The sequence below is a fragment of the Mirounga angustirostris genome, unplaced genomic scaffold (genome assembly GCF_029215605.1).
Source record: "Mirounga angustirostris isolate CCGP_5_RB_7025 unplaced genomic scaffold, mMirAng1.0.hap1 SCAF_7, whole genome shotgun sequence".
NCBI classification, from domain to species: Eukaryota; Metazoa; Chordata; class Mammalia; order Carnivora; family Phocidae; genus Mirounga; species Mirounga angustirostris.
This window is the reverse complement of record NW_026991715.1, coordinates 84604196-84620503: the sequence shown is the minus strand read 5'-3', so window position 1 is coordinate 84620503 and position 16308 is coordinate 84604196. Positions and strand designations below refer to the sequence as shown.

The 16308-nt window shown below is 39.0% G+C and overlaps 1 protein-coding gene across 4 annotated transcripts in view; it reads left to right on the top strand.

Moving 5' to 3' along the window:
- Window positions 1-16308, top strand: part of FBXL17 (F-box and leucine rich repeat protein 17) — a 515189-nt gene that overhangs the window by 480230 nt on the left and 18651 nt on the right. For all 4 annotated transcript variants that reach the window (XR_010413178.1, XM_045899686.3, XM_045899676.3 and 1 more), the window contains one exon: window positions 12889-13031. Coding sequence is in view for 3 of the 4 variants with exons in the window: in XM_045899686.3 (XP_045755642.1) it covers window positions 12889-13031 (143 nt within the window). In the remaining variant the exon portion in view is untranslated. The remainder of the gene's footprint in view (window positions 1-12888; window positions 13032-16308) is intronic.

Below are 16308 nucleotides of genomic sequence, written 5' to 3'. Positions count from 1 at the left end.
ACATTTGGACTTTTTGTTATTGTGGAAAATAACTGAGTTATCATAGTTTGTATGCATAGTTTGTATTAGTTAAGCATAGTTTGTAGCATAGTTTGTATTAGTTAAGATTCTTTGGTTGCAAGTTACAGAAACCAACCGAGGCTACTTTAAGTGAAAACAAAACCCAGACCAAAAGCAAAGAAATTATTGGAAGAAGATGGGGTAACTCTCAGAATCAAAATAAAAACTGGGCTGTGAGAAAGACAAGAAAATGGGATCTCTAGGTGGCTGAGACTAATGAGAGTCTCTTTGGGGAACCTCCCCCAGATGGTTGTCTCCAGCTGCTTTTCTTCTAAAGTCATTCTGGGCAGAATTCAGATATTAGGGAGTGAGTATGCTTAGATGGGTTTGGGTCCCATGCCCACCTGCATCTTGGAGAAGGGAGGAAACCTTTGATTACAGCCTCTATACTGAACCTTCAGAAAGGAAAATTAAGGGTTTGTTACCAGAAAGTGAGAATGGAAGCCAGGCAGGTGAAAACCACCTATGCCCCCTATCTTTGCCTCCCTCTAAACTGGCAGTAAGGTAAGCTTCTCTCCCACTCAGTATGCCCCTAGAGGAATTAGCTGATTTAGTTTCTTTATCAGATCTGTTCCTTCATTCCTTTCAAAGTAATTACAGGCTGCTTCTTCCCTGTCTCGTGACACTGATTATTAGCAAAAGCTAATTCATCAGCTAGATATAGGTGAAACACCTTTAGCTATCTTTCAGGAAAAGCTTAGTAAATTATTTGTCATTCTCCAACCCAAGAAATATTCTCCCTGTAAGTAAAAGTTTATTAGATACCGTGAGAGGTCTTTGGGTTCAGTCGTTTTCTGTCCCGGCTATAATTAGAAAGCTAGACAAATTATATCAACTCCTAGGGAAAAAATCCACACACATACTCTTTTTAATAAATCCAATTTACTCTATTTGCTTGGTATTAACAACTGTTAATGTTATGTCCAAATTCCCTTCCTTCCTCATTGAAAAGAACTTTATCGCTACAGCCAGTACATACAAATGGATAGTTAATTACTCGGCACAGAGGGTTATGTGATTCATCACTGCAATGTGGAAGTGAATGTTGCCAATTGTCAGCTTTTTCCAAACTACATAGTGTTATATGGTTTATGTCCCAATCAATGGTGGCAGAGCTCCAGAAAGAAATACTACCTAGATGTCAGGGACTCATTAAACTGATCAGTCTGTAGTCCTTCATCAGTGATTTCCAAACCTGGCTGTGTATCAGAATCACTTGGTGACATGAAAAAAAGAAAGAAAGAAAAAGATACAGCCTCCTGGTATCCACCTCCAAAGCCACTGAATCAGAATATTCTCGGTTGGGTCAGGGACAAATTCAGGATTTTTCAGGGCCTGAGGTTTAAACGATTTGAGGTCTCTTCTTTAAGAAAAGAATAGAAAAGCATCTTGTTTTTACAAATTTTACAAAAATACATTACCCTGTGATTACATTTCTGTGACCCAGGTCCTCATGACGGTCCATGTAAATGATGGACCCTGAAGCTTCACCTTCAGTGGCTTCAGGGTAAGTCTACCTGTGAGTTAGGGCCTAAGAATAACATATGTACGTATGTAGGTCTGTGTCTGCGTCTCCCTGCGTGTGTGAGCATGTGCACTAGTGTGCATGGTCCACGTTTGCAGGTGAGTGGATCCAGAACTGGAATTCTCTCTTCCCCCTTGAAAACAAGAAGAATATAGACAGTTTAGTGTTCTCTGAATTTTAATCTAGTTCTCCACTAAACTTTAAAAACTCAAATTGAGGGCGCCTGGGTGGCTCAGTTGGTTAAGCGACTGCCTTCGGCTCAGGTCATGATCCTGGAGTCCCGGGATCGAGTCCTGCATCGGGCTTCCTGCTCAGCAGGGAGTCTGCTTCTCCCTCTCCTGCTCCCCCCTCGTGTGCTCTTTCTCTCTCTCACTCTCTTCTCAAATAAATAAATAAAATCTTTAAAAAAAATAAAAAAATAAAAACTCAAATTGAAATGTTTTGAATTTCATGATTTTATTTCCTTTTCCCTTCTTATGGCAGAGAAAGGTCCATAAGCAAAAATTGCTGCCAGTATCTAAGCTAATCCTTGCTCAGGACAACAGCCCCTGAGTTATAATTGTTCTGGTTATAGTTAGGGAGGAATAAGTGAGCTTACCTTTTTGTGTTTAGTTTTAGTTTGCAAATACCTTTATGCTTTTTTTCACAGGATTTCACATGATTTTAGGTATTGAATTTTGGCACCAGTAAATGTGTTTGTCTCTAGGAGCCTAAGGTTAGAGAGAAACCCCACTGTCAGAAATGTTAAGTTCTTCCCTTCGCTCTGGGAGAATTCAGAAATATATCCAGTACACCTTTTTAAAAACTGGTTTTTACTTCCTTTGTAAAGCAAAGCATGCCTAGTGTTGAAAATTTTTAAATGCAGAAATATATAGGGGAAAATGTTTATTACCTATCATCTCCCCCAAAGATACCTGCGGACATCATAGTGATTGATATACTGCAGCTATTCAGTGAATACTTTCGAATAAAAGAATGAGTATAAACTCTAGAGAATGCAAACAAGACCCCTTTCTGAGTTTTTTCCCTAATTGTGATATGTAAGATGCACATATTTAAACGAACATATATTGAATACTAACAAGTGAAGGCTCTGTGCTAAACAATGATGATATAAAGATGAGTAAAGGTGGTCTTTGCCCCTCTTGGAGTTTATATCCCGGAGAAGAAATCAGTATATTCCTACTATTGCAAGGACACTGAGACACACGAGGACACAAAGAGCAGCTATGTAAAATCCCATGCAGGAAATTTCTTTCAAATCTAAGTGTCAAAAAAAGATTTCTTTTAACATCCTTGACTCTTCTCTTTCTCTTACTCCACATACAATCCATCAGCAGTGTTGTTGGTCCTAAAATAGTCATAATTCAACTCCTCCTCCCTGTTTTTATTACATACCCCTGGGCCAAGCCATTGTCACTTCTTGTCTAGATAATTGCAGTGGCCTCCTTCTTGGTCTCCTTGCTTCTGCTCTTGCCTCCTTACAGTCTGTCTTTAACCCAGAAGCCAGAGAAGTCTTTTGAAAGTTTAAGTTAGGTCATATCACTCCTCTGCCCCAACTTCTCCAGTGGATTCTAATTTAATTTAGAGGAAACCCAGTGTCATTAAAATGATCTATGACATGATTTTGACCACGCCCTTTTCCATTACCTCTCCCAGTCTCATCTCCACCACTCACCATCTTGCTCTTTTGCTCATTCTAAAACAAGCCAGCAACCTTCCTATCTCATGGCCTTGACATTAAGTTTTCTCTGCACATAATGCTTTTCCCTCAGATATCTGTATGGCTTGTTCCCCCACCTCTTCAGATCTTTGTTCAAATGTCATTTTCTCCATGAAGCCTTCCCTGCTCACCCTAATTAAAATTGTAGCACTCCCACCCTGGTCCTTGCTCAGTTTTTCTCCAAAGCCTCATCACCACCTGACAAATTATGTATTCTCATTATTTATTTGTATTCAGAATACAAGCCCCACAAGGGCAGGAATTTTATCTCTTTATTCCCAGCTCCTGAAACGCTCCCTGGTGCATAGTAGGTACTCAATTAGTATTTGTTTAAAGAAGGAAGAGATCATATATTCACTCTGCTGACATCCCCATGTGTTCTTCCCTCTTCCTTTGGTTTCCTTCCCTTCAGTATCGAGACACTTTTACAATGTGTGTTGAGCAGTCTGATAACACATTTGTTGTCACCAGCCTTGGTATCTCTCAGATGGTAGTTACTGCAGTCACATTCTGCTCTGCCCTGCACTGGGTCACATAAATATTTGTGTCTGATGCCCACTTGAAACTGATGCTGTGTCTTTAGGGTGGTCTGGAAAATTCAGCTCAGAAAGATGGACAAGGCAGAGGTATGACAGAAACACTAATGTACTTTTCCATATCCATCAACCAACATATTTAAGCTCAGAATTCACTTCTCATAAAGTGGGGAAATCTAATATAATGTCAGGATTTTGAAAAAGATGCATAATTCTTTGATAAGTAATGTATGTATATATGCAGGCTACAACAAAAAAGAATCATTAAACCAGGGACTTTAAGGTTCTCAGCTAATGTTAAGAGTAGTAATGCTTTTTTTCTTCTTCATCCTGGATTCTAAAATTTAATAAAGAGATTATTGGGGGGACCTAACATTCCACTCAGAGCACTGGTTACTACCAAACACAGCACCACTGAAAACCAGGGCAGTGGATCAGATTCCTGTTAAATGAAGGTTAGTTCTAAATATGCCTTTTGTTTATTACATTTTCAGAAGTCACGTACTCAAAAATAGTTTCTACCTACCCAATCAGATTTGTGTCTTTCTGCTATTAAAATAAAAATAATGTGAAAAGCATAAAAGATTAAAAAAAATACTTATCCTCGCTTCTGATGAATTTAAAGACCTTTAAAAAAATTCTTCACTTGAACTCTTACTTTTCCACCAACTTGTTTATCTCATAGGAAGGAAAGCAGGTGCAGCCTATAAATAATGTTGCATTTCCATCTCAGGATGTACAGGGCAGGAGAGTCTTCTCCCCGAAAGGTCAAGGGCCACAGCCAGCTTGTTCCCTTTGTCAGATAAGACTTGCATGTTGCTACTCCGAACTCAGTAAACAGAGTTCTGTAAAGTGAATGCCCCTACGTGCAGTGTCTTGAAAATTCTGCCATAATTCAAAGTTTTCACTCTAATGTTATCCACCATTGTTGGGCAGTTTTTGTATTATATTTATTTTTCACTTGATTTTCAGAGATTTAGAGTTCCTAAATAAAGCATACTCCACAGTCTTTGAAATTCCACAAATAAATGAGCATTTGGAAAGCTTTCTATAACTGTAATTTTTTTTGAATTTACTTTCTTATTTTAAGAAACTTTAAGTTAATTTTTCATGTCTCCAGAGGATAGACTAAGTTTATTTTACTGGTACTTTCCCTCAAATTATGTGGAAAATTATCTGTTGTCTAGAAAGCTACTGTTTGCTATGTAGTTTAATAATAGAAAACTTACGTGCCTTTCCTTGTTTATCAATTTAATTTAATAAATATTTACTGAGTACTTGTAAGGATAAAGGCACATAATTTTATGCTAGGATTTTAGAACAGTGTATGACAACATGACAAGATGCATAACATCAGTGGTCCTTAGGGAAATGAAAATTAAAACCCACAATAAGCTAGCACTTCACACCCACCAGAATGGCTATAATCAGAGAGACAGATATTACCAAGTATTGGCAAGGATGTAAAGACCCTGGAATCTTCATACATTACTGGCAGGAATGTAAATGGTAGAACCACTTTGGAAAACATTTCGGCAATTTCTTATGAAATTAACATACACTTAACCATACAACCCAGAAATCCCACCTCGCTTCCCAGAGCAAGGAGGATGAAAGGAAAACATACATCCACACATGTATGTTCATGTTTATAGTAGCATTACACATCATAGCCAGTAGAATGGAATGTTACAGAGCATTGAGAATGAACGGACTACCAGTATACATAACAATGTAGATGGATCTCATGAACATATAATGGACAGCTGAAAAACCAGAAACAAGAGTGCTGGGTGTTTAACTCTATTTATATGAAGTTCAAATGCAAGAATACACATCTGTGTGTTTGGAAGTCAGTATAGTGGTTATCCTTATTGGCAGGATAGTAGTGACTGGAGTTGGGGACGAGTGAGCTTCAGCGGTGGTGGTCAGGCCCTGTCTCTCAATCTGGATACTGTTATACAGCTGGGTTAACTTTGTCAGAATCCATCAAATTGTACCCTTAGGACTTGTGCAAATTTCTGCATGCATGCTATACTTCCAAAAAGTTCATGGAAACCGTGAAAAATGAGTGACACTTGATTTTCAGAGATTTAGAGGTCCTAGAAAAGAATTCTCCACATTTGCTGCTTCAGAGACTTTACAATCTAGCAGGAAGACAGGCGTGTTGATAAATAATTCTAATATGAAACAAACTCTGATAAGTGCTGCATTTGAAATATAAATAAGTGCAATGAAGTAAAGAAATATTTACTAAAAGGGACAACCTGGAAAAATAGAATATGGTCACTGTCAGGTTACTACCTAATAATATGAGGAATATAATAGTAATGTATAAAAATGGAAGGAAAAGATATAAATTAGAAATAAGGAAATTAGAGGTATTGGTTTCTATACAAGAAGTCACTACTGTTTGAGAGATGAAGTTGTATTAAAATATCAGAACACAGAGCTGTGCATATCCTTAACAACAAGTTCTTTTTGTTTTTAGTCGACTGACTTTGCCCGAGTTGTAGGTTGTTGTGTTCCAGCAGTTCTCAGCCCTGGCTGCACATGAGGCTCACAGGAGCTTTTATTGCTTCTCCTGAATCAGAATCTCCAGGGATGGGACTTAGGCATCTGTACTTTTTCTAGGCCCCTGTGATTCTCCGCAAGCGCCAGGGCTAGGAACCACTGCTGTAGTCCCTGCAGGGCAGAGGGAGCCTTCCTGGGGACCATCACACCGCAACAAATGTCTCCGAAAGTGTCATTTCTTTGTTTTTGGAGCTTCTGTGGCTTCTACAAAGAAGAGCACTTTTCATATTTATCTCTTTGTACCCATGCCAAGAAATTTCCTTGCAAATGGCTTTTATCCAAGTATTACATGAAAGATGTTAAATCTACTGTTAAATTTTAACCCTAGCTCTTTCAAGCACTAGGGCATTTCTTCTGATTGTATTGCAGGTACATAGATCCATAGCAGAAGATAGAACTGGAAAGGACAAAATGGCATATGCAGGTCACTTGTTAATGCACTCATATGACTAATCTTCCTCCTATGAAGAAAAAAAATGTATTTTTAGTGGTAACATTTGTATCAGATTGTTCACTGTGAAAGTAATACCTGCTTTCACTTAGAAAATGTTAGTTCTCTCCTTAGTTCATTCACTCGTTATCTGTTATTAGCTTATCTATGTGTTTTAAATCTTTGCTTCGAAATGCCTTTTTTTTAAAGAGTCTATTTTTAAGTAATCTCTACACCCAGCGTGGGGCTTGAACTCACAACTCGGAGTTCAAGAGTCGCATGCCCCACCAACTGAGCCAACCAGGCACCCTGAAATACTTTTAGAATTATAGAAGAGTGGCAAAAATAGTAGACAGTTCACATATACTGTTCCCCTAGCTACCTCTGATGTTGTCAACTCATATAACCGTAGTATAATTATCAAACCAGGAAATTAGCATTGAAACAGTGAGATAGCTAAGTTCCAAATCTTTGCCTGATGATGTTTTGTATTTCCCCCATTCCTTCTACACTTATTAATTGGAATTGTTCTGTAAGGAAGAGTTGTCCTTCCTTGACTATATACCCATCTATCTGTCTATCTCTACAGTATAGACTTGTGGATGCTTATCCAGTTTTCTCAGGTGTAGTCCAATACTCATTATTTATTTTGATGCTCAAATGTTCCAGCTGTGGCCATTGGCAGCTTCTTCTGATTGGATCCTGTGTCCTTTGGACATGCCGCCATTCTTTTTTAAGCACTTCTTTTTTCTGTTATCACAAGATGTTTCAAACTCATCTTGTATTTTCTCTGCCCCAGTCTAGGAATCAACCATTTCTATAAGAAGCCCTAATTCTTTTTATTGGAGAATGATATTTATAAACCAAGTTCTGGGTGCTAGTAGATCACTGCTATTGGAGCATCATTGCTCCTAGTCTCTCTCAGCTGAAAAAGATAGGAAATATATGTATGTATACTAACCCATGCATGCACATACATCATATTTATTAGTTATTTCTATATCTGTATGTCCGTTATATATATATATATATGACCATGAGTTCATTCTAATATCTCTGATTCCAATTCAGTACCACTGGGATCTTTATGAGCCTTTCCCCTTTTCTTGTTTATAGCTTCTTTCTCTAACAGTAAAAAGACCAGCTCTCAATATTTATAATCCTAGATTACACATAAAGCAGTTACTGAATTACTAACTCATACCCCTGTGAGAAATAGATTTAGTAACTAGAGTACAGTATTTACTGACAGTTCTTTTTGGGTTTCACCTTACAACATCCTGCCGAAATAATGTTTTCCAAAGTGACTTAATTGTTAATTCCCATCCCCTTCTGTGTGGTTATCTTATTTGTCTGGGTCATGCTCTTCATTTGTAATACAGTTAGCTTCATTTGTTACTGTTTGTATTCTATTTCCCTTTCCTCCAGATCCTTGCTGGTTTTAATTTTTTTTATTTGGGGAGGTATGTAAAATGTTACTGTGATGCACAGTCAAAGCTATATCCAAAGAGATACTCCCAGAAGTGTTCATCCCTCCTGAAACCCTCACCCCCTACATTCCATGCCCCCTTCTTCCCTCCCCTTTCCCACCAACCCCGTATAGTTAAACAGTCTCCATATTTTCTGGTTTATCTTTCCCATATTCCTTTTTCACAAAAGAGCAGATTCATACGTGTGTGTTTTTTAATTATATTCTCTTTTTATATGGCGATAGCACACCATATAAATCCTTGCACTTTACCTTTTTCACTGAATGATTTGAAAGTTCCTAGTGATCTTCCCCCCTCCGTTTTTTTACAGCTGCCTAGTATTCAGTTTTGAGAGTATAGCATCATTTAACCATTCTCCTACGTATGGGTACTTAGGCCATTTCCATTATTTTGCAATTATAATCAGTGCTCCAATGAATAAACTTATATATATATGTAATTTTGTATTATTAAAATATATTTTTGGGGTAGATTCCTAGAAATGGAACTTATTAGTCAAAATTAAGTACGTATGTTCTCATGGCTTTCAGATGCTCTGTATGCCTATGGAAATGCCTCCTGGTGGGTTAGTGTATATTCTTGATCATTATATGAGTTACTGATTTACAGTTTTTAACTTGTGTAACTTTTTAGAATTTAACTTTTTGTTGTTGTACTTAGCACATTAAAAAGTATATTAAATTTGCATTGAGTTTAGGGATTAGTCTTGCATAATTTATCCCTTTTCAAGGCTCAGTAAATATCATTATAATGTGTTGACAGGTCCTAATGAAGGTAGTAATCACACATTACACTTACAGCCCTATCGTCCTAGGTGCAGTCAGTGAGTTCATGCTCACCAATGGAGAGTGGGCAGTTCAGGAACTGGCATTGACATAATGACTAAGTGCTTATATAATGCTCTCATTGGCCCAGAGCATTTTATTTTTCAAAACTCTTTTAAGTCTTTTCATTTTATATCAACTGCACCACTGTAGAATGCTTTCGGGAAATATCACATAGCTCATGACATTTATGTGGGACAAAGTCCCTTCCATGTATTACATCATTTGAACCTCCAACCAACCCTGTGAAGTAAGCAGGACATAGAGTCAACTTCCCCATTGTCCAGGCGAGGAAGCGGAGATTCAGAAAAGTTACTCTATAGATTGTGGAAGTTAAAGATTCTATGGGGCGCCTGGGTGGCTCAGTCGTTAAGCGTCTGCCTTCGGCTCGGGTCATGATCCTGGGATGGAGCCCCGCGTAGGGCTCCCTGCTCGGCAGGAAGCCTGCTTCTCCCTCTCCCACTCCCCCTGCTTGTGTTCCCTCTCTCGCTGTGTCTCTCTCTGTCAAATAAATAAATAAAATCTTTAAAAAAAAAATAACTTCATCAGAAAGACTCTCCCTCGTGCCCCCCACTTAAAGGTTATTCTTAAAGTGACCAGTCCCTTTCCTTTGGAGCATTTGTTACAATTTAGAATTATATATACTTTTGCATTTGTTTCACATCTGTCTCTCCTACTAGAATATAAGTTTCAGGACATCAAGGGCTCTGCTTTTTTTGCTACCCTTTGTATCTCTTATGCTTACCCCCAGTGCCATTAATCATTGAATAAATATTTCTGAAGTGAATCCCGCCACATCCTTGTACTTGTTTTTAGGTCAGCCCCACAGAAAGGCCTGCAGCTGCCCTATCCTTTCCCATCTCTCTGCCCTTCTGTATGCCATTTTCTTAGCCCCACATACTTGCCCTCACTCTTCATTTTTCTGGAGAATCCTTACTCATCCCTTACAACCTAGTTCAGCTCTTCCATGAAGGCTCCCATGATTTCTATTCCCCCTTGAAGAGTGAGAGGCTCCAGTGCCCCCCGGGCATGCTTCTCTAATAGACCTAAACCACACTATAGCCATTGGTGTGTTCAGCTAACGTTTTTAAGAACCAACTCCTCCCCAGGCACAGGCTAGATGCTGGGCATACAACAGGAATAGGAGCTGTCATTCTAACGGAGAGATGGGCCACAACAGCATAAACAAATTAATAATTACATTTCCAATAGAGGTAAATGATAGGATGATGAGTTTTGAGAAGCTGACCTTTGACTTGAGATATGAAAAGTGAGGAGTTAGGAATGGGAAGAGGTGGGGGATGAGCATTGTATTGTCACTGTTTACTTGGGTGATCCTCATTTCTACCCCACCCTGCCACCCTCCACCCCCAATCAGCTGGCCTCTGTGCTCTGTGCATCTTTCTATCCCCACCACCTAGTACACCTGGCCCAGCACGTGCCACATCGCAGGTCCACACGCCAGTGATGCAGCATGTTAGAATTGCCCAGTGCCTGGCCCCAGCCTTCTGACTCAGTACATCTGATATGTGGCCAGGGCTGAGAGCCAATTCTCAGCCTATTATCTACTCTCCCACTTAGTATCTTGTGACTGGGAAAGTTATTCAGTCTTTCTGTGACTGATCCTTAAAATGGAAATAATAATAAAACTCCATAAGGTTTCTGAGAGGATTAAATGAGACAATATGCCTAAAATTCTTAGCCCAGTGCCTAAAACGTGGATGGTCAATAGATATTGGACAAAATGCTCTAGAGTGAGTACTCATAAGGAGTTTGCTGAATAACTGAAGGAACTAAGGAATAATAAAGTTTAATTCTTACTTTAGTATATAGAACTGTGTCAAAACAAAAACTGAATACCCTGATTTATCCTCAGCTGTCTTATTTAGTGCCTATTTTAATTTGGACAAGAAAGGAAAAAAAGGGGGAATACTAAACACCAGAGTTTTTAGCAGTTAGAATCAATAGCTATTGACTCTTCATTTGCTTATAAAGCAGCCTCTGAACAATCCTCAGATCATTTGTTTTTACCCTTTTCTGGCTAGTACAGGGCTTTCATATTCTAGCCCCAAACCTAAATAAAAGTACACAATCCTTTGTCGTCTTTTGAAATCACAGTTTGAGCACTCTGTATTCAAAGAAATTTCTTTTATGTATCTTCTACTTCATTTATCATAGTGAAAATTATGACAATACCAGAGATAACAGTTTTCTTAGGGCAAAGACACCAATGGGATTAACCTGGGATATTGCTTCCACATACAAAATATCACTCAGAGCGTTTAGCAAACTTTTGGCAGATCCCCCTCCATCCTGCTCCCACTTCTTTAGAAACTAAATGTCGAAGTAGCATGCAAAAATGAGAGCATGAACAAATTCGTGGCATGAGGAACTTCTAGGAGAAGAAAAAATTTGTCCTTTGTAGCATTTTCACTGGAAAACACTGGGATCATGGTTGTTTTTGTAAACCTTAAATGTCTGACTACTTAGAAGTGCTTTGATATTTGGATGCATGGGCATGAATTTTCTATTTAAGAAAAAATTACTGAGGTAACTAGCAAAGAGATTTTGCCAAGTTCTTTTCTGTGAGCTCTAAGAGTTAACATTTATTTACATGAGTAATTCACTCTGCTCTTATCAATCTAGTCAATTGGAAAATATCATCCGCCTTTAATGTCACAGAAATCAGCGCATCCTATCTTAGAATGAGGAAATAATTAGCAAACAATTTCTTTCCTTTTTAATATGTGTGGCATTGTTTTCAGGGTTTTCATTTACAAACCAGTGCACCATAAACTTGTTCTGGCTGGAGGTATTGAAGTCTGTTTTCCTGCTCCACAAATGTAGAGGTGTGCACGTCTCTCAAATCAGAAGTCCGTAGCAAAGAGCCACCTTCACTGATTGGTCGCTCTGACAGGGTGAGGGGTAATGGAGCAGCGATAAGTAGTGCACATCGTAGATTATGGGATAAGCATCTGCACTTTAGTTTAGCGGTACAACGCTAAACAGTCGAGAAGACTAAAGACACCGATAGTCTGCAGATGACAGGCTTCATCTTATATGTTAATAGAAGGAAGACTTCTGATAATGGTGAGGAAATTCACCATAACAAATGCATTCCCTTTACTGCACTCCAGCATGGCACCAATTAAGTTCAACTGTATGTATAATGTACTCTTAATTCCTAACAGTGCCAAGAAGGACTAATGTGAAAAATATTATATAGTCTTACATTTTACAGATCATGAACAGATGGAAAAAATTATGCCAATCGGTAAAGAAATTCACTGCACTATAACACACCTCAAAATGGTGCTTACATGGATTTTTCTTTTTAAAAATTATTCACGTTATCTTGGGTAAAGTTTAGTTTTCTACTTGGGGTTTTCTGTAACCTTATATATGTAATTCGTTTTAATTTATTCCTTCTGCAGATATGAATGTTTGAAAGTACAGGTAACCTTGTAATGAGTAAAACTGATAAGAGGTTGTGTTCTGACAAAAGGGGAATTATGGAATGATTATTCACTTGGTGAAAGGGTTTGTCATAGAGCAAGCTTTCCAAAATCATTTCAGATTTAATTTCATTTACAAAACACTCGTTTACACACAACCTGTCAGGAACAAGTTTAGTGGGGAAATGAGAGGAATAGTCATAATAAGATAGAGGCCCCTTACACTGCTAACATTTATGCTTGCTTTCTCTCTCTCTGTCCCTCCTTGCAGCCCTGATAGCCATCGGCCGGTATAGCATGACGATAGAGACTGTGGACGTCGGATGGTGTAAAGAAATTACAGATCAAGGAGCCACCCTCATTGCACAGAGCAGCAAATCCCTGAGATACTTGGGGCTGATGAGATGCGATAAAGTAAGAGTTACCTCTCAAATTTGTTTTCTATATATCAGTGTAGGTAATAGCTTTCTATCATACTCTCTCTCCCTATATGTACAAATGTGTACATGCACATACATGTACTATTACAGCTACGCATTGCAAGATGCCTGGTTTTCTAAATGAATCTGAGATTATTTTTGCATTTCTCTGTTTAAAAATGAATTTTGTGCTTATGCAGAAAGGAAAAGCAGTCATACACACAGTCAAATTAGATTTTGGCCTCCTCTCCCTAAGTCCATGAACCAAAATTAAAAATGTTTGCATGGCACCCAGCAATGTGCAGGGTCTAACAGTAAAATTCTTTTCTGGGTTCCAAGTTTCCTGCAACAGTAAGGTGGAAAGAACAGTGCCAAATTGGTTTCTCGCAATTTGAAGTGTGTGATTTCAGTGTTCAACATCTATGTATTCTAGCCATCTGGGGGCAAGAAAAGGCCAGTGAGGGGATATTATGTGGGAGTTTGCACCTTTCCACACTTAAGATGCCACTTTTAGCACATGATGAGAAATGGTCCCAGAGGTCCCACTGAAGGTGTATGGAGCTGGCCAGGAGATGTGGGTGTGAGTTAGGGAAATTGTGCCACATTTAATATGGGGCCCTTTGAAGACTGAGAAGGAAAGCTGATAAAAATCTGTACCGATCACCAGCCACGACAGAGGTGCTTTCCCCCTTGTTACTTCCATGTCTCCCCTGTAAGTCTAACAAGTGGTTATCTGCACTGTGACGGGGAGAAAACAGAGGCTCAGAAAGACCCAGGCACTGGCCAGAGGCCACTTATCCAAGATCTGACCCCAGGTCTTTGGAGCCTGGGTCCGGTGCTCGCGGCACACCCTGGATGCAGTCTCCGGGCACAGGGACTGCTTTCTTGGGAAAGATCAACCTCAGATACTTGCTCAGAACTTGCTAGCATCTTAAAATAATTTATACATGTGTGCTACTTTTGCAAATGGTGCTTAGGGACAAATCTAGCAAAAGAGAGTGAAACTAAATATATGTGTCTCTCCAAGGACATGCATTTTTCTAAACGTAGCATATTTGGGGGCAAATAGGAGAATGGCCCAAATCCTTTGTGTGCTATGTCATTTTTGTTAATTGACCTAGTTCCTGTCTCCAAATGCTTTAAAATCCCGACTTATACTGGGCCTTTGCCAGCTAGTTATGTTTAGAGAGAACTTACTGTATATTCTCAGCCCAGCCTCAAAAGCTGACTGACTGTTACTAAGCAACAGCACTGAGACCCAGGGGTTGCAAGTCTCCCTCAAATTTCACTACTAACCAACCTGATGCTGCTACTAACATCTGTCACCTTAAAATGACTTCTTTTAGGGCCTCCTGGCTGGCGCAGTCAATGGAGCATGTGACTCTTGATCTTGGGGTCAGGAGTTCGAGGCCCATGTTGGGTGTAGAGATTACTTAAAAATAAAATCTTTTAAAAAAGAAGATTTCTTTTTAAAACAAGTTGAAGAGTCTACAGTAGACAGAGTATTCTAGAAACGTGAAACAATGACAACAGCTTTGCTCAGTGTCTGCCAGAAGAAACTGCTACCTGAGTACTCCTAACCAAGGACACCAAAATGTATGCATTCAAAATATATCTGTGTATCCACAAGCATTCTTGGAAATTACCATATTTCTAGTCCATACTCTTTAGATTTGTTGAGGTCAGCTCCACCTTCAGAGATGAATTGTAGAAGTTTATGTTCCAGTTAGTACAGGAGATTATTCCAGACATACTTGCTGACCAGCATTTTGCTAATTTTAAGTTAAGGAATGGATCCTTTTCTACCCAAATGCAAATTACTCCAAAATGAGATGGGGAGGCTGTTCTGATTAGCGGTATCCCTGAGAGAGTGTTAGTCCTTTGCTCAGGCGGCCTCTGAATCCTTTCTCCAACCAGTGAGCTGCTCTGAGAGCTGCACCACCCTGCCTGACCTTAGCCTGCTGCCGTGCGGCCTGGCCCGGGGGATGCTGGGTCCAGCCTTGCTGCCTGGCGTCCTTAGGCTTACGGCAGCTCAGCGCCAGACATGAGAGGTTCTGAGAGGACAGAAGAAGCTTCCAAACCACCCACAAAGTGCAAGGAAAGCCTTACACGTAATAGCCTGTTTGTTGATTTATTTGGATGGAAATCTAGATTAAGTAGCTACTCAGCTTCAAAATTTGTGTTATGCAATCTGTCTCCAGATTTTAAATTTTTATCAAGACTCAGAAAGACTCCAGTAGCAAAGAGATTAAAATAGTTGATAGGTCATGGACTTAGAGGCCAGAGTTCAAATCTGGGCTCTGCTCTCCATAGTGTCATCTTGGGCAGTTGCTTACTCAGTGCCTCTGTTTCCTCATTTGTAAAATGGGAATAATAATAGTATCTATCTTATAGAGTTGTTGTGAGCATTTAAATATACCACGCTCTTAGAATAATCATGTTTGTTGTATGTAAAATACTGAGTGCTACTGATTATTATCATCAATGTCACATTAACCTGTGTTTTGATATTTGAAATTTCCAAATGAGAAAAAAATTGTACTGCCTGCTATCCAATTTTGAAAAGAAATTAAAGAGAGAACATATAAACTGAGATTGGAGAAGACATTGTCCTTTTACTTTTTCCTCTGTTAAATTTAAAATTAAGATTATTATTTTCTATACTAAGATGTCAATAATTACATTTTCTACACATTCGACAAAGGAAAACTAATACCTCCATGGGACACTCTGTATTTCGAATCAACTTACAAACCTGGCATAGGGATGAAGAAAGATTTGCAGTGGAAGAAAAGGCTGAGTTGAAGATAAGACAATTCAAATAGGCAGGGAAACAAAAAGAAAGTAATAATGATGGAGAAAAATAAGAATAGAAATAGAAAACCCAGAGAAATCATGACCAGGATATGGAGACGAAGACCCCATTATCTATCCCAATGTAATCATCTGTGCCAACCAATAATTGAAGACCAAAACTAGTTTGGGTCTATCAGCCTTCTCTCTGTACCTTAACCAAATTTGCTAACCTATTATAATGCGCCAATTTGATTTCCTCCCCTTTCTGCATACCAACTGGAGCCAAAGGAGAGGCAAGAGACCTTGATGGTCTACACAGTTAACCCCCTTGTCAGGAATGTTGTCGCTGGGATCCTGCTCTGGGGAGAGACGGGGTTTGTGACGTCTGTGTGTCCCAGGGCTTGAGTTCTGTGATCCTGTGGTTCTGTGACATACTGAAGGCTAGTAATATTTTCTTTCACATGCAGCCATTTATA